Genomic DNA, 18,275 nt, shown 5'->3' on the forward strand with positions numbered 1-18,275 from the left:
ATGAGAATACCATCCATGATAAGAACAGTAGTTCAAATAATCCAAATTATCAATCCTCATAAACAATTCTGAACCATAGGAAAAGAGCACTTGAAAGTTATCTAGAGTGTCAGGCCAAAAGTTGTCATCTATAGACTGGGGTTCTACCTTTTCTGCGTTAGACTAGTGATATAGAAATTTTCCCTTGATTATACTAGCTTAAGTATATTGTGTAAAGCATCTACTATCAGAAATTTGAATAGGGTTAGGTTTTATTTTGTTAAGATTTTCAAAACGTATTATAAGCTGATGACGCAAATAATAATAATGCTTAGAAAAATGGATAAGACAATCAAAGATATTAAGTTGGTGCAAAAATAATGTCGTTTTACATGTATACTTGAATGTCAAAAAATGACATTATTTTTGCACCAACTTAATAAGATAATGTTATTACTGGTGTTTTCAGACAAATGAAATTGAAGATTCTGAAACAAAATTTTAAATTTGGAGACTGCTAACCCACTAAAACATAAGTGGAGAGTGAGGTTGCATAATTACCAGAAAACGTCTGACCCCCAAACAAGAAAAAAGTGATGTTAAGTGAAGAGAAAACTTGGATTTCCCCATTTTTTTTTTTTTTTTTTTTCTGACCAGATATAATTTCTACTCATAAATTGTGCATTTGGGAGTATTTTTAAACTTTATTCAATTGTATAAACCAATTCTCTAACATTTTTAAGAGAATTATTTTTGTCAGCCATTGCAACAGTAAAATTTAATTCATTGGTTATGAATTTTTGATCTGGATTGATTCTTGTCAAATTCTGGCAGCCATTCCATGTTCTAGAATCAATTTCTGGACGGGAATATTCCCACAGTGCAACCTTGGATTTTTCTAAAAGATAAAAAAAGAAACAAGAAATATTAATAGAAATACTTGAAAACAAGAAACAAGAAATATTAATAGAAATACTTGAAAACAAGAAACAAGGGTCATTTTGTGTGGTCATTCTTAAACTTTCTGCCAATTCCAAGTTCCCCTTATCTGATGATAATTAGCCAGTCTTCAAGAGTTTGCATTTCCCATCCTTCTCTTCTCATAAGTCTAGAGACAGGAAAACTAAACTCTCCAAGATACTCATTCCTCCTTAGTTCATGGACGGATTTTGTAACAACAATAAGAAATAAATAGAAAACAAGAATTTAATAAATATACAAAAAGGATTTTATCCGTCTGTATAAAGTTAGATATGTGTGTACAGGATTCACTTCTAAACTAATTAACTAATCATTACGACTTTTTAACATGTCTATTAGACATCAATTAATAAATAATTGAAGTATTTTAAAGGGTTTTTAGGATGTATAATAGGACAAAATTTGACATTTGAAAGTTCAAATATTTCAAATTTGCATAAAATTTGATCTGTAATCATTAGGTATCAACCAGCAAGATCCCCTGAATTTCGATTTGTTTTCAAGCACATTTAAGCTTTAAATTTTAGACTTCTAAAATCAAAATCATGTAATGGATGATATGAGACAATTGAGATGAAAGAGGCTATCATCGACACACTCACACAAGAGAATTCCGTGGGGCTTTCCAGAAGTTGTTGGAATGGTACAAGTGCATTGCAGCCAGAGGAGATTACTTTCGAAGGGGACTAGAGTTTCATGTGTGTACTATCAATAAAAGTGCCTGTACAAAAAAAAGTCTGGAAACTTATTGAAGTCATCTTTTATACTGAATAAAGTTCAGTTTTTTTTTTTTTTTTTTTTTTTACATAGGGGTCACCACTTATCAAGGCTCAGAGGCCACTCGAGGATAAGGGTTAATGGGTATACATTAGTCATTGTGATTTTAGCGTAGTGAACATTAGTGGGAATTTTGTAACTTGGAATTACTTAGGGGGACGGTTCACTAAGAACTTGTTTACGTTAGACTTGAAAACAACTATATTGTAGTCAGCTGGAAAGCAGGAAAACAGAAGAAAATTCCATAGGCGAGCAGTTCTAAGAAAGAAGCCCTGTTCATAGAATCTACGTTTAGGTGTAGGCACAGATAAAGAGTGTGGGAAATTGTTGACAGTGGTTCCAATTAGACGAGTGTTTTTCATGAAAGTCTGGCGAGGGGGAACCAGAGATCGAAGTTCAGATGAGCATGTTACATGATAAGGGCTGTCCCCTTTTCATGTAAGTATAAAAATAGAGAGATTTAGTTAAAATGAAAATGAAATAGAATAGACGAAATTCGAACCTCATAAATTAGATTTAGAAATAGATTACGAGAGAGAATTAGAAAATGGAATGTAAAACAAACCATTGTTTAGCTTAGAGATAAAATAGTTTCAAGAAAAGAATGTGCGTTGTCAATTCTGTTATGAAAAATTCAATTGAAAGAATGCAACTACAAGATAATTTAATAAACATGTTTTTAACATATTGGAAATATAGGTTACTGGGAATATAAGTTAAAATTCCTTTTGTAAACAAAGGAAAAAGTTTGGGACACGCATGTCCAGAACACGTGAAAGAAGACACATGTTTTAACATGTGTATGACGTCATGGAAAATGGGAAGTTCTAGATATAGTTAGAAACTTGAGAGAAACTAGAGGAGAAACTGAGGAAGAGAGAGAGAGAGAGAGTCTGAGGACGACAGTCCAGACATGGACATTCGAACGTCTAGAAGCGAGACGATCACTTTTGAAACTTAGAATGTGAAGCTTTGAATTCTTGACTCAGAAAACCATGGCCGGTCATGAGAAGAAATAAACCCATCATGTGTTTTTATAAATGTCGTCTTTGTGTTGTAATTCTACCAAAAGGTAAAGTGAAAATTGTTATTATATGTCTTGTATATCATGTGGTTTAAAATGTCTTTACATACACAATATGAACACTAAGACTGTCTACACAATGTCTCAACACTATCTCCTCACTCAAAGAGCTTCTACACTTCTAAGTATGAACATTTTTTATATATGAATCTCGTCATAAAATGAACAATCTCTCTTTACAACATCTCTCTCTTACTCACAACATCCCTCTTAATAAGACTCTAAGAATCGCTTTTAATAACAACAAGAAAAGAATAATCATAATAATAATAATGAACTATATAACAAGCACCTGCCATGAAAATAACGATAAAGCAGGGACAGGCTCGCTACGTCTCTTCTGTGGGAAAGAGGTTGCAGGGAAGAGAAAAGAGGCTCCAACGCATTGAAGGTTTCCATTCATCGAACTCATGCTTGTCGGGGTATCGGTGCTTATGGCAGACGGAGGGAGGAAAAGGAAGGTGGCAGTAAGAGGGAGGAAGATTTTGTTTATATTTATAGAGAAAATAAAGCAACAATCCTAAAACAAGGACAACTTTTTTTTTCTTTGTTTGGAGGGAGAGGTATTCTAGAAACATTTGCATTTAACGACTGACTGAAATAAATATTATATTAGACAGAAATTAAATCAAATAAAGACTTATAATAAAAAGAATTTAGCACCAAAAAAAAATACCGGAATTGTGTTGCATTCTTTTTTTTTTTTTTAATGCAATTTAAAAAGTTTTCTAATGCTTGTATACAAAAGTCCCCATTGATTATCAGCATTTTCACCGTTTGATAGATATTATGTGTTTGCACTCATAAACATGGCATCACTTTTTATCACAGTCCTTACTTTTTACCGAAGGTCACGATCTTACCCCTATGCAAGGAATTGCAGTTGACGAATTCTACGTTCTGCCAACTGGGCACCCAGAAAACGTGATCGCGATTAACTTTTGCATAGGATTTTAATGAACTTTACTAATAAGTTTGAGGCAGGCCAAAAAAGTTTAAAATAAAAATTAATTTTATTTGTGTATCATCATAATAATATATTATATATGGGGCGAGGGGCACAAAGTAGAAACATCTTATCCTGGCTTAAAACTAAATAAGAAAAAAAAAAATAATAATAATTAAAGTAAACAAAAATAAAATAAATTTTGGAGAGAGATTGAGAATTCCTTGGTCTGTTATGCAATTAGGTTGAAATTAGAATCATATTTATGGCAGTTGTTTAAGATTGTTATCGCAAGGAGAATCCACATGTTTTATTACCTTTAGTTTGCCTTTAAAATTTCTGGTTTAATTAATATCCTCATTCAAATGTTATATGATGTCAAAAAACAGCAGCCTATTTCCATAAACAGATGTCTATGAGATCATGTGCAAAGGAAACTTTGTTTATATACAAGGATTGTTCCAAAAGTAACGCCTCCTATTTTTTAACTAAAAAAGTTTAAGAACTACGAAAACTGGTATGATACCATTGAAACGAACAACCTTTTGTGCTCCAGAATTTATTTTTCTACATAGTCACCACCATTCTCAATGCACTTTTGTCAGGAATTCAATGATGCATCTCCAGTTTTGATGCACATCTATAACAGAAATTGCTTTTATAGTTACACATCGTCAACATCTGCAACAGAGAAATGAAACTTTCTCGCCGTAAATGCACAAGTTCAGTCATCATAACAATGCAATTTGCAGTCTCTTTTGATTTGATTCGGCTGATTAAAAAATAAGAGGTATTACTATTTTAAGTGAAGACTAAAAAAAAAAAAAGTAAACCCCAACAGGGCACAGGAGCACTACTAGAAGCTATAAATATAGTTATGAATATAGTTATAAATATAGTTATGAATATAGTTATAAATATAGTTATGAATATAGTTATGAATATGGTTATAGTTATATAGTTATGTTTTATATTAGTTTTTGTTTTTTTTAACTCAGCAGGTTTGAACTAAAAAAAAAAAAGTAAACCCCAACAGGGCACAGGAGCACTACTAGAAGCTATAAATATAGTTATGAATATAGTTATAAATATAGTTATGAATATGGTTATGAATATGGTTATAAATATAGTTATGAATATGGTTATGAATATGGTTATGAATATAGTTATGAATATAGTTATGAATATAGTTATGAATATAGTTATAAATATAGTTATGAATATAGTTATAAATATAGTTATAAATATAGTTATGAATATGGTTATAAATATAGTTATGAATATAGTTATGAATATAGTTATAAATATAGTTATGAATATAGTTATAAATATAGTTATGAATATAGTTATAAATATAGTTATAAATATAGTTATGAATATAGTTATGAATATAGTTATGAATATAGTTATAAATATAGTTATGAATATAGTTATGAATATAGTTATAAATATAATTATGAATATAGTTATAAATATAGTTATGAATATAGTTATAAATATAGTTATGAATATAGTTATAAATATAGTTATGAATATAGTTATGAATATGGTTATAGTTATATAGTTATGTTTTATATCAGTTTTTGTTTTTTTTAACTCAGCAGGTTTGAACTACATTTATTTGTAAGAAAAACATGTTAAAAATAAGTTAAAACACAAAAACTTATCTAAGTAATTTATTCTTGCCTTTGGTTATAGTTATATGTTGTATATCATTACATCAGTCTTTTTAACTCAACAGGGTTAAACTACATATAGGTATTAATATATAGATAACAAAATATTGGTGACCTTGTGCATGCCTTCAATAGCAGCAGTAGCTCTTAAAATCTGACTCAAGGCAAGATGGCCATGAAATAGGTAAACAGACAAGTATTTTGAAACCGAAAGTCAAAAACCAGATGGATGGTTTCATCAACCAAGCAAGCTGATCCGAGTTTTCTATTTATACTAGCAGGGAGACCAAATTTTACTCGAGATTGAATGATGATCAACAAATTGTTTCACATTCACATGTTTATTGTCGTCAGAATCAGTGAAATCATCCATTTTTCAATCAAATTGATTGATTGCCTGCTCTAGTTGGGCATTGGAGGGAACTTCACATGCCTCTCCACAGTGACTTAATGTACAATACATTGTAGCTTACATTACATTGTAGAGAACCTACTGTTGATTTAATAAAATTATTTTTTACATGAATTAAGGTTTAAAATGCTAAAGTCAAGTATCATGCTTCAATTGTGATCTAAACAGAAACATTCATTTTAAATGCGACCCTGTCATATCAAAGAACCTACTGTTAATTTTATATGGCTGGCCTTATTGCTCGCGTGGTGATAATCACTTGATTTTAAGTTTAAAATTGAAGAAGTCAAGCATCATGGTGCACTTGTGTTTTAAACAGAAACATCCATTTTGAAATGCACTTGTGATGTTAGGTTGTCAAAATCACCTGTTCCTTATTTCATCAGATTTTTTTCGATTCAATGCTAATTGCAGACATTCCAATATAAAGCCTAAGAACACTGCCAGGCACATAAAGCACCTTTGTGTGAAATTTCATAAAAATTGATTCAGCCATTTTCGAGTCTATAGGGAACGAACTCACACACACAAAGTTCCTTTAATATACTAGTAAATAAATGAACAGACATCTTGCTGCTCAACTCCTCACATTCTCTTGTTAGACATCATCCCCCAAAAATAGCCCTTTTAAGTTCCAAGTGGCGATATGTCTTGTTTGGGGTGAAAAAGAGGTAAATTAGATTTTTTGTTAGTGTTTTTATGTTTATTACCATTAGTGCTTGGTTTATGTTCGTTTTGTGTTATAGACTATTTTAAATAAAAAAAATTCATAAAATGTATCGTTTGCATTATATAGATCTAAAAAAAAAAAAATTTTTTTATTCATATATCGACCAAAATAAATTACATGCAATCATTTTTGTGTTCTTAATCTCGGTAACAATTTCTTTACCACTGTAACAGCCACAAAAGTATCTTTTTAACTAACAGCAGACATGTTGGATTTGGGATTATTAAAGTTAAACAAAACCCTGATCTGTCCTTTTAAAAAATTAAGTTTTAAAATAAAATCCTTTTGAAGCTTTGCTTTTTAATTAGTGTGACTCTTAGATTGCTACTACTTTTATGTAAATATTTGGATACCTGCCACTTTCTAAATTATATATGTGTGTATGTGGGTGTGTGTGGGTGATGAGAATAATGAGAATAGTATTCCGAGATAGAGAGATGAAAAGGAATCAAACCAAGTTACGCGTTCATCAACGTTTTATCTTTATTGTGAGACTTTCTCTAGATGAATGAAATCAAGAAAACAAATGAAACAGGGTCATACATTTCATTATATCAAAAATATATTTTCAAATATTTGTACTGGTGTTTTGTCACAATGACAAGCAAATATTACTTATATGAGAAATAAATTTAAAACATGCAAAAGTAATCAGAGTCTAAATCATGCAGCCATCGCAGACCCCATGTTTTTCAAGATTCGGCTAATTGGCTGTTAGGAAATACAATTATAAAATTAGTCAAAAACTATTTTGCTTTACTATTTTATTTGTCAACCTATTTGTATGAAAAAAAAAGTTAGCATAAGTTAAAAAAACATCCATCAAAATATTGGAATTTCCAACGATTTTTTTGTTTCTGGAATGGAGCAAAGTCATACATTACATCAAAAAACATATTTTCAAATATTTTGGACTGGTGTTTTGTTTTCTTAATTTCATTCATTCAGAGAAGTCTTGCAATAAAGACGAAACACATAACTTGGTTTGTTCCTTTTTTATCTCACAAAATTATATATATATATATATATTATATATATATTATATTATTATATATTATATATTATATTATTATTATATATATATATATATATATATATAGTAAACATATTATACCAAAACGTGGAAGCCATCCGTCTAGTGGTTTTTTAGACAATTAATTCCGAACGAACCAACACTTACATTTTTATATATATATATACATATATATATATATATAAAAATGTAAGTGTTGGTTCGTTCGGAATTAATTGTCTAAAAAACCACTAGACGGATGGCTTCCACGTTTTGGTATAATATGGTATATATTTTGGTATTTTGGTATATATATATATATATATATATATATATATATATATATATAAAAATGTAAGTGTTGGTTCGTTCGGAATTAATTGTCTAAAAAACCACTGGACGGATGGCTTCCACGTTTTGGTATAATATGTTTACTATATCCATGTGTGTTTTTATATATTTCTTTTTAATTATAACATTATACTTAATTTTTCTATGATAAATAGGTGGATTTCTTTGTACCGAGAGCCATTTTTTTTATTTAGGGACAATTATTTATTACCGCTTCCTGTCATGTGACCAGTATTACAATTTAGCGGTTTTCCTGCTAGATCTGGAGATTTCGTTTGCAATCTAGCGGGAAATTCTAGAAAATCTGGAGGTATTTTGGCACCCACACACCCGCATTAGATTATTAAAAAATAAAGAAAAGCACTTGAAAATACTTTAAAACATAAAATAAACTCATTCATGTAAGTAAAAAAAAAGTAGCATTTATTGCCTTTGGTAACAATTATTTATTGATTATTTGTCTTGTTTTTCACCTTTTTTTCGACTAACCATTCTTAAATCTCACTATAAAATCGATTTTTCCAAGTACATTTTAGGTGGGGGGGGGCATTCCAACCTCCGAAGTTTAGTTTAAAATACGATCTAAAAGTGTAAAAAGCAAGAAACAACAGCAAAAAAAAAAAAAAAAAAAACACGGAACATTATGGAGTTTAACGATTTTTGAAAATTTCAGACGATAAGTTAAAAATCTAGCGATTTTCTGGACATTTCTTTCTCCTGATCTCGCGGGGTTTTTTTAAATCTCAGTTGACAACATTGCATCACTAAAAAAACACTACAGGCTTAATGTAAACAGAATGTGTTTACAATATCGGTAAATTTTCAATGGGTTTAATTACATGATTATTGATAATGTAACCATGTGATTGAACTTTAATTTAAATTAACCACACGTGGTCGCAAAATGAATGCCGACGCTCAAAGTGTATACACATTTTGACTCCTCCCTTTATTTAAAAATTCACCAAAAATCAGGAAATTAACGAATTTTAATGAAAATAACAGTATTTTTCAAATAATGATCGCAGAATATAATGAACTAATTATTTTTACTTAACTCTTAGTGAAAATGTTTTATTTTGTTTAAACAAAAAATACCTTTACTAAAGTTATGGTTTTCAGTAGTAAATAAAAAACGCAAGAATTTATTTTTGCTTTTTTTAAAGCATCGTAATTTGTAACAATAAAAGATAATTTTTACAGTAACATTACGAAAAAAGCCCCTAAAGTCCGTATTAATGAATTCAATATAACTCGAAGAAAAATGAATTTCTCACATACTATTCAAAGAATTAAAGAGTCAATTAGATTCCTATTTCAGTCACCTAAATTATTTAGGGTGAAATGAGTTTAGGAATTTATAGTCAAACCTAAATATTTTTTTTTTGGTAAATATCCAGATACGCTACTATACAAAACACCGACCACTCTAATTTGTTCGCGCACGCCAACATCACACCCTCCCCCCCCCCCGCTCGCGCCCCAATGTACAAAGTAAAATCTTCGGAAAATGTTAAATGGTGTTCTAATTGGTAAATGTCGGTGCGTTACTTACGGAAAATTTGAAAATTCGATGTTCCAGGTAAAAAAAAACAAAAAAACAGATAAATTACCCCCCCCCCCACTCCAACTTGGTGTGCTTTCCTTTTCTTATTTTATTTCTTTTTCAGCTAATTTTAAATTTTCCACCCAAAAAGCACTATAATGTATTTTTGAAAATTAGAAAATTCTATGTCCAGGAAAAAAAAAATCCCCTCCCCCCCAACGTAGTTTGCTTGGTGAAGCCGTCGTTTATGCTACAGCGTGCATGCGCGTAGCATAAACGGAAGCTGCAAAATGGTGGAAAGAAGTTCGTGGGTTCAGGGGTAAATACCATGCAAACGGTAAATTTGCCCCAAGTTTGACTATCAGATTCGTTGTCAGCGACCTCAATTACCTATAAAAAAACAAATTAGAGTGGTCGGTGTTCTGTAGTAGCATATCTGGATATTTACCTTTTTTTTTTTCTTGCTTAAAAAAAAATAGCATTAATACAGTAAGTTAGGTAAACTGACTTTTTCGTTTAAAAAAGTGAATTATTTCCCTTTCGTTATGAACTTTTTTTTTTTTTTTTAATAAATATTTTGTGGGGTTTGTATTACTGTACACATAGATTCGAAAAAGTTGTCCAAAAAGAAATATATAACAAATAAATGTTATCAAAGGCAAGATAAGTTACTTTTCTACCAAACTGGATATATTTTTCGTGTTTTTATTCAATGTAACATGTTTATTCAGCTCGAAAACCATACAGTGTTTACCGATGTATTGGAACATTCAAGATGGTGTCTGATTCTCTCTTTAACACGGTAAGTGTGGGAAAAGATGTTATAAATAAAAAACAGGATAAAATACTGTTAAAAACTCACTCAATATATGTTACCGTGACATAGGTTGACATATATTCGGCGGGTTTTTAATAGTATTTTGTATAGTTTTTTTTATTTATAACACCTTTTTCCATACTTACGGTGTTAAAGAGGGTGTGAGACGCCATCTTGAATTTTCGAATACATTGGTAAACACTATGTTTTTCGAGCTGAATAAATATGTTACATTGAATAAAAACACAAAAAATATATCCAGTTTGGCAGAAAAGTAACTTATCTTGCCTTTGATAACATTTATTTGTTATATATTTGTTTTTTGACAACTTTTTCGAATCTATGTGTACAGTAATACAAACACCCATTTTGTGTTTTATATACATAAAGTACAATTGTTGAATGTTACTGTTTTGATTATATTCGTTGGGGGGGGGCACAATTAAAAAATTAAGAAAGATTAAAATGAAGCAAAATTTAAGTTTCCGTTCCATTTTTACAACAACCGTAAAACAGTGCATACTCAGATAGTTTTATCGTAATTTATAAGCATATTGAAACACTAAATCAACATTTTATTTATTTTTTTGCATAATTAATGATGGAAGTATTTTTCTGTTTATTTTCTTAACATCTGTTAAAAAAAAAAAATAATTTGTACATTCTCTTGAAAAAAAGAATAAAACTTTTCTCTACTTTCACATGTGTTCCATTTTAACAAACTGAGCCACAGCAACGCGTGGCCGGGTACAGCTAGTATATATATATATATATATATATATATATATATATATATATATATATATATATAAATGGTCACTTATTATTATTTTACACAGGTTGTCCGCAAACGTTGTAACAGTTTCTTCTCAGATTTTGTTTAGTGAAATGTATTAGGAGGTATAGAGAGAATAAAAATATGCTGCTATGCATGTGAATTGAACTCACGGCTATCACATTTGAGACATTTATTTCTAATATATTCACCTCTTTGAAGCATTGATTAAAAACCGAAAACATTTCTCCTATGGCATTTTCTTTTCTGGACAACTTTAAAAGAAAATAAAAATGTTTAAAACATCTAGGCCTGAGGCCATGTTATTTGTGAAGGACTAATGAGTTTTTTTGGCTTTAATCTAGACAAGATGTTAGATGCAATGAATGCTTTCAATGGAAAAACGAGGAGGAGGAGTTGGAGGAGGAAGAGAGAAAAAGAGAGATAATAAGAGAAAAGAAAAGAAAAAAGGGAGATAAAGAGCTTCAAAAGGAAAAAAAGGAACAAATCAAGTTATGTGTTCATCATTTCATCTTTATTGCACGACAGAACAGAGAGGGATGAGAGAAATACAGAAAGATGAATAGAGAGAGAAAGATGAATAGAGAGAGAAAGAGGAATAGAGAGAGAAAGAGGAATAGAGAGAGAAAGATGAATAGAGAGAGAACGAGGAATAGAGAGAGAAAGAGGAATAGAGAGAGAAAGAGGAATAGAGAGAGAAAGAGGAATAGAGAGAGAAAGAGGAATAGAGAGAGAAAGAGGAATAGAGAGATAGAAACAGATGGAGAAATATATATATATATATATATAGAGAGAGAGAGAGAAAGAGAGAGAGACTTAGAATAATTATTGAAATTTACATTTGGGATAGTATCTAATAGGAAACTGAGGAATTGAGCAGTGTGTTACTGTCTGTTCACATTACATTTAAATTTCAGGTTAGTACAATCGGTGAAGCAGGAAATAAGGGAATTACAAAGTCTATCAATCTGAGGGAAGAAACTATTAAAGTAGGGTTTCCGGCATCTAAAAACCTGAAGGATGTGATTTTGCTGCTTCATAAGTTAGTCAGGAATATGTATGTTGAGGGGGAACAAGTGCTACAACACACATTCCATTAAAGTACTTGTAAAACAGACACAGGGATGCAACATTGTAGCGATGAGAAAGAGACTGGAACTTGGCCAAGAGTGCGGGACTTATTGGATTTGAGACTCTTTTTTAGACCCTGTGTACTGCTACCAACTGTGTCTGTGTAAACGGAGAAACCAAGCTAATTACCGTGGTGGACATTAAAATTCCCACCCAAATACATGTATCAAGGCATTAGTATCTAAGGAGAGTGCTGCATCTATATTGTCAGAGATATAGTTGATTAGTGTGCAGTTCTGATTTGAGGGAGATGGGTAGAGAAAATATAACTAATGCAGGGTTGTAAGGCTGCTCAAAAACATATGAAAGCCTGGTTATCTGATTCCAGACTGTTCTCTAATTAAGGGGAGAGTGCCACAAATGTACGCTCTAAGTCTTTATACAGGGTGGGCCAAAATAAGGGTCCTATATATATATATATGATTATATTTAAAGATAGGACCATTATTTTGGCTCACCCTGTATATATATATATATATATTTTTTACATGGAGGTCACCATTTATCAAGGCCCAGAAGCCACTCGGGGATAAGGGTTATTGCGTGTATAGTAATCAATCGGATAATGTCGTAGTAATCGTTAGTATTGGAGATTTGATAAAGTGTCTTATTTAAGGGGCGGTTAATCAAAAATTTGTTTATGTTGGACTTGAAGATATCCAAGTTGTAGTCAAGTGGGAAACAGGCAAGTGGTAGAGAGTTCCACAGGCGTGCAGTTCTAAGAAAGGAGCTTTGTTCATGGAAGCTACGTTTTGATTTAGGCACAGATAAAGAATGGGGAAAATTATTGACAGTGGTTTCAGCTAGACGGGTGTTTATTGTGAAAGATTGCATATATTTGTCAGAGTTCTTTCAGCAGAGAGGAAAGTAGCCTGCCATGTTAAAGCAATTAGAGAGAATTGAGGAGTGTAGGTTAGTTTCACTTGATGCTTGGTCTTGAGTACTCAAAACTATCACTTAGGGATGATAATTATAGATTTTTTTGACTGAAAATTGTACTTTGCTGAGTGCTAAGTTATGTTTTTGTGGCTCAAATTACAAACAGTCAACAGTAATAAAAAATAAGGTTGATTAAAAAATAAAAGGGATAGAAATTGGAACATCTTTTAAAAACTTTGCATGATGAGATGTTCCATGCGAACGTGATTATATGCAATGCACATACAAAATTCAAAAGAATCTTGCTTGATAGATAATAATAATAAAAATGATAAAAATAATAAAAATGATAATAAAAAGTAATAAATAATAATGCAAGAGAGACTAGGAAAGGAATACCTCAGAAGAACAAGAAAACTTCTGGAAACTAAATTATATAGCCGAAACCTAATAAAAGGTATACATACATGGATAGTATTAATAGTAAGATACTCTGAACCGTTCATAGAGTGGACTAAAGAAGAACTGAGAGCTCGATCAGAAGATCAAGAAATTCATGATCATGCATAATGCACTACACCTGAAAGACAATGTTGACCAAGTCTATGTGAAAAGAAAAGACATTGGGAGGGGACTAGTTTGTATAGAAGACTATGTGAATGACACCAAAAAAGAACTAGAAAAATACATACTGCAAAACACTGAAAAAATAATCATGGCAGCAAGAGACACTAAATAAAACAGAAAACAGAGACAAAGGAGAAGACAAGAATAACGAAAACACTTGGACATGGATGCAAAAAAGATACATAAACCGAGAAACTGAATCCCTAATAACTGCAGCACAAGATAACTTGATAAGAACCAACCACATCAAAACAAAGATCGACAAAACACAAGAAAACAACAAATGCAGACTCTGTGAACAAAAAAACGAAATGATGAACCATATAGTAAGTGAATGTAGCAAACTAGCCCAAAAGGAATACAAGATTAGGCATGACCCAGCGGGAAGGGCCGTACACTGGGAATTGTGAAAACAACTGCATCTCGAATGCACAGACAAACGGTACAAACATAAGCCAGCAACAGTAATTGAATCACAAAATCCTATAGGACATGGACATACAAACTGATAAACCCATCCAAGCAAGAAGACTGGATGTCGTAATAATTAACAAGAAACAAAAGATTTTGCTGTCCCATCTGACTAAAGAAAAGGAGAAATGGAGCAAATACACTGAGCTAGCCAGAAAGGGATATGGATGATAAAAAAAATCAAGATAGTATCTATAATAGTAGGAGCACTAGGAACAATTCCGAAAAATTTTAAGAGAATGGGAGAAATTGGAATCAGAGGAATGACTGGAAAGATACAACGAATAACAATAATGAAAACAGCTGAAACATTAAGGAAAACCCTTGAATGTGGAGACTAATACACGAGCCACATGCGCAAGCCAGGCGAGCTGCTGTAGAGACAAAACACGAAACATTACATGGAACCAAGAACAATGAAGCTGCATATCTATGTTCTCCATCGCCTCTCCCATTACCCAATCAGCCCCCAACTCCCCCAAGGAATGAGAGAAGAGTCCAGGAGGATGGAAAGACCGAGGAGAGAGTGCTGACCAGACCTCTGCTCTACAAATGCCAAGAGAACTGGTACCTTGGGGAAGCTTATTGCCACTCACACTCCAATGGAGACCAATGGTTGCTGCTAGCGTGAAATCAATGGTAAGCGGCTGTTGCAGTAATGCAAATTCATTTGCAAATGTCATTGAACAAGGTGAAGAGTACTGGAAATCTGGAGAGACTTGCTGTCACTCAGCTTCCAGAGAACACTACAGGTTGTTGACAAGAAGAGATCCTTTATGACCTGTGTGAAAGCTCCTTGTGAGCCAATAATAATAATAATAGCAACAACAACAGACATTTTAAAACTTTGAGACTAGTTCCATAATTAATATCACTAGCCAACACATTTTTGGTTTCTAAGTTGAGTTAAACTAATTTGGGGTGCCGATTCCAAAAATCATATAAATTTTTCTTATCAAGTAAAGTTGTTGAAATATTTGCTATTTTATACCTTTCTTTTACTTTAAAATTAAGTGTTCTGTCTGCCTGTTTTGAACCCATTATCTCTTTGTTACTCTTAACTAAAAAGTTACTTTCTTCCTAATTTCCTCTTTCGGTTGGTCTTTACTTCCTTTTTGCAATCACTGACAACACAGCAGGCCTCTTTTCTTTTTATCCACTCCCATCCCTGGCATCAACAGTATGTTTTATTCATTTCTTCTTTAGGACAATGTGTTTGTTTACTTTGTCATGTAACGTAACATTTCATGTTCCATTTTTTTACAAACTTATTCAGTCTTTTCGATTCTTTCATTCCATTTTTCTGACCTTTGTTGTTAGTGTTTTTATTTTCTTGTATCCGTCATTTTTCTATTTTAGTTTTTATTTTCTTTTAAATAAATATACCAGTGGATTATAGTCTTCAGAGTCGTTATCTTTTAGAATAATTTATCTGACTGTGAAGCATAGGTTCATGTGATGACACTACATTAGGCATGTTTCTATATACATTCTAGCTTCATAATTACAATTGTAGGTTGTTATTATGATGTATGTTAATTGATTATGACATCACAAACCTTAAGATAAAAATAAAATTTGCTATACAATGAAGTATGTAGTTGGCAAAAAGTGGACAATGAATAGTAAATAGGCTTACCGATTATGACACGTCTTTGTTGCTTTCTGGGTAAGGTTTATTCTCTTAATGTTAGAAATTCATTTATAAGTCAGACAGGAAATAAACTGGATTATTTTACTTTCACTGAAAATTTTGAGAGCAAAAATTAAGCATGGCTAATCTCCTAGGTGATGCTGTTTAAACAATTAAAATGTGTTTTGCTATATTTGCAGGGAATATACGTTGCAATCCGACAGGAAAGGGATCAGTAAATTTGTGAAGCGTGCTTATCTTTGCTTACTTCAAAGTAATGCTGGGTAATCAAGATAAGGCATGGGCACCCCATATTGTATGCAAGCAATGTGTTGAGCATCTTTAACAGTGGACAAAAAAGATAAAAAGTCACCCTGCTTTGGTATTCGAATGGTCTGGCCTGAACTGAAAAACCATTTTGATGACTGCTATTTCTATGCAGTCAAAATAAAGGGAATCAACGGGAAGAACAGAAATTTGTTAATTTATTTAAACTTCAAGTCTGCAATTAAGCCAATTCCACACTGTAATGAAATTTCTGTTCCAGTGTTTAAAGGCTTGCCTGAATTGGAATTGCCTGTTTATGAAGACCAAACCTCTCTTGTCAGCTGGCAATAATGAAGCCACTGTTTCAGATGTCGGTTTTCCTCTTTCTTCACTGCCACAGCTTTTTTCTCAAGGAGAACTGAATGATCTGACTAGAGATCTCAACCTTTCCAAAGAATCTTCTGAACTTTTAGCTTCAAAACTCAAAGAAAAAAATCTACTTCAGCCTGGAACTCTTATAATCTTCTATAGAAAATACCATATTGAATTCTTGCCATATTTCACTCAGGTAAATGACATTGTATATTGCAATGACATTGTTGGCCTGCTGCGGCAGCTTGGTGTCAAACAATATTATTCTCAAATTGGCGGCTTTTTATAGACAATTCCAAAAGAAGTTTAAAATGTGTTCTTCACAATGGCAACTTATATGGATCAGTTCCTCGAGACCAGTCAAAGACTCTCAAAGAAAAATATGATGAAATCAAATTTGTTTTGGAAAAGATTTTATACAGACAGCATTAATGGATCATATATCTCGATTTGAGAATGTTTGGGTTTCTCCTCGACCTACAAGATGGCTATACAAAATCTTCTTGCTTTTTGTGTTTGTGGAATAGCAGGGCAAGAACACAGCACTGAATAAAAAAAAGATTGGCCTGTTCGCAGTGAACTGATTCCTGGCTCTCTCAATGTCCTGGCTTTACCTTTGGTGAAGCACTCCAAAATTGTGTTTCCACCTCTTCACATAAAGTTTGGCATCATGAAATAGTTGGTGAAGGCTCTTGAGAAAGATAGCGACTGTTTCAAATATATTTGCATGCAATTTCTAGGTTAAACCATAGAGAAATTAAAAGCTGGAACTTTTTATGAACCCCAGATTCAAAATTTAATGAATGACACAAACTTCCCTAATTGTATGAATCCTGCAGTGTTTACAAATATAGTAAAATTGTCCTTAAGAAAAATGAAGGCACCCAACTACAAAGAATTTGTTGAAACATTACTTATAAGTCTCCATCAACTGAGTGCAAATATGAGCATCAAATTACATTTTTTGCACAGCCATCTTTCCTGTTTTCAGAAAATCTAGGTAATGTTAGCTACAAGCAAGGGGAGCACTTCCATCAAGACATCAGTGACATGGATTGGTTGTTTGGTTGTTTTTGTTTTACGGCATATCAACCCTTTTCAGGTTATTTAATGCCAAATCTAAAGATTTCGAAGAAAATTTTTTTAATAGAATATATTTCTTGTTTTCAAGTTGGATTCTATTTAACCCATAGTTAGGACCCTAACAGGTACTACTACTCCAGGTCAGAGTGGACCTGAGAGCAATGGCAATGAAAGGGTGGCTCCACACTCCCTAAAGCCCACAAGCTGGGGCCTCACCACTGGATATAGTTTAAGGTCATATCCAGGACCCAGTAACATGGAAGTTTGCTATCAAGGTTGTTGGGATGTCACCATGCTTGCAGACTACTGTTGGTCTATCAACTGCAATGATGCCGGAGCCCCCATTCTAGAAAATCAATAAAACATCAATTTGATTTGCCCGTTTTTAATGTAGCTATCGGCTTCCTACAGAGGGGGTATACCATAGCAAAAAAACAGAGCCTTCAAATAAAGTAATAACAGTTGAAACATCTTAGGCATCATGACAAATTTTTTTGTTGGCCAGTGTTCTATTAATTCTGGGATATCCAGTCTCAATACAAATTTCTTCAAGAATTGTCTCATTTTGCCAACATCTAAAAAATACAAAAAAAATAACAAAAAAAAAACGCACTCCCCTTCTCAATATTAACATATTTTAATTAATAACACAAAATTAATACACCATGATGCCAACATAAAAAGATTTAAACATTCTATTTTCAT

The 18,275-nt window shown here is 32.2% G+C and overlaps 1 protein-coding gene across 2 annotated transcripts in view; it reads right to left on the reverse strand.

Moving 5' to 3' along the window:
* Positions 1-578: 578 nt before the first annotated feature.
* LOC145268233 (leucine--tRNA ligase, cytoplasmic-like) overlaps positions 579-18,275 on the reverse strand; it is a 310,979-nt gene continuing 293,282 nt past the window's right edge. For both annotated transcript variants that reach the window (XM_080123554.1, XM_080123555.1), the window contains exon 31: positions 579-877. In XM_080123554.1, coding sequence (XP_079979680.1) covers positions 684-877 — 194 coding nt within the window. In that variant the 3' untranslated portion in view covers positions 579-683. The remainder of the gene's footprint in view (positions 878-18,275) is intronic.

Source organism: Euprymna scolopes, chromosome 43 (assembly GCF_053919585.1).
Source record: "Euprymna scolopes isolate OS-2025 chromosome 43, ASM5391958v1, whole genome shotgun sequence".
NCBI lineage: Eukaryota > Metazoa > Mollusca > Cephalopoda > Sepiida > Sepiolidae > Euprymna > Euprymna scolopes.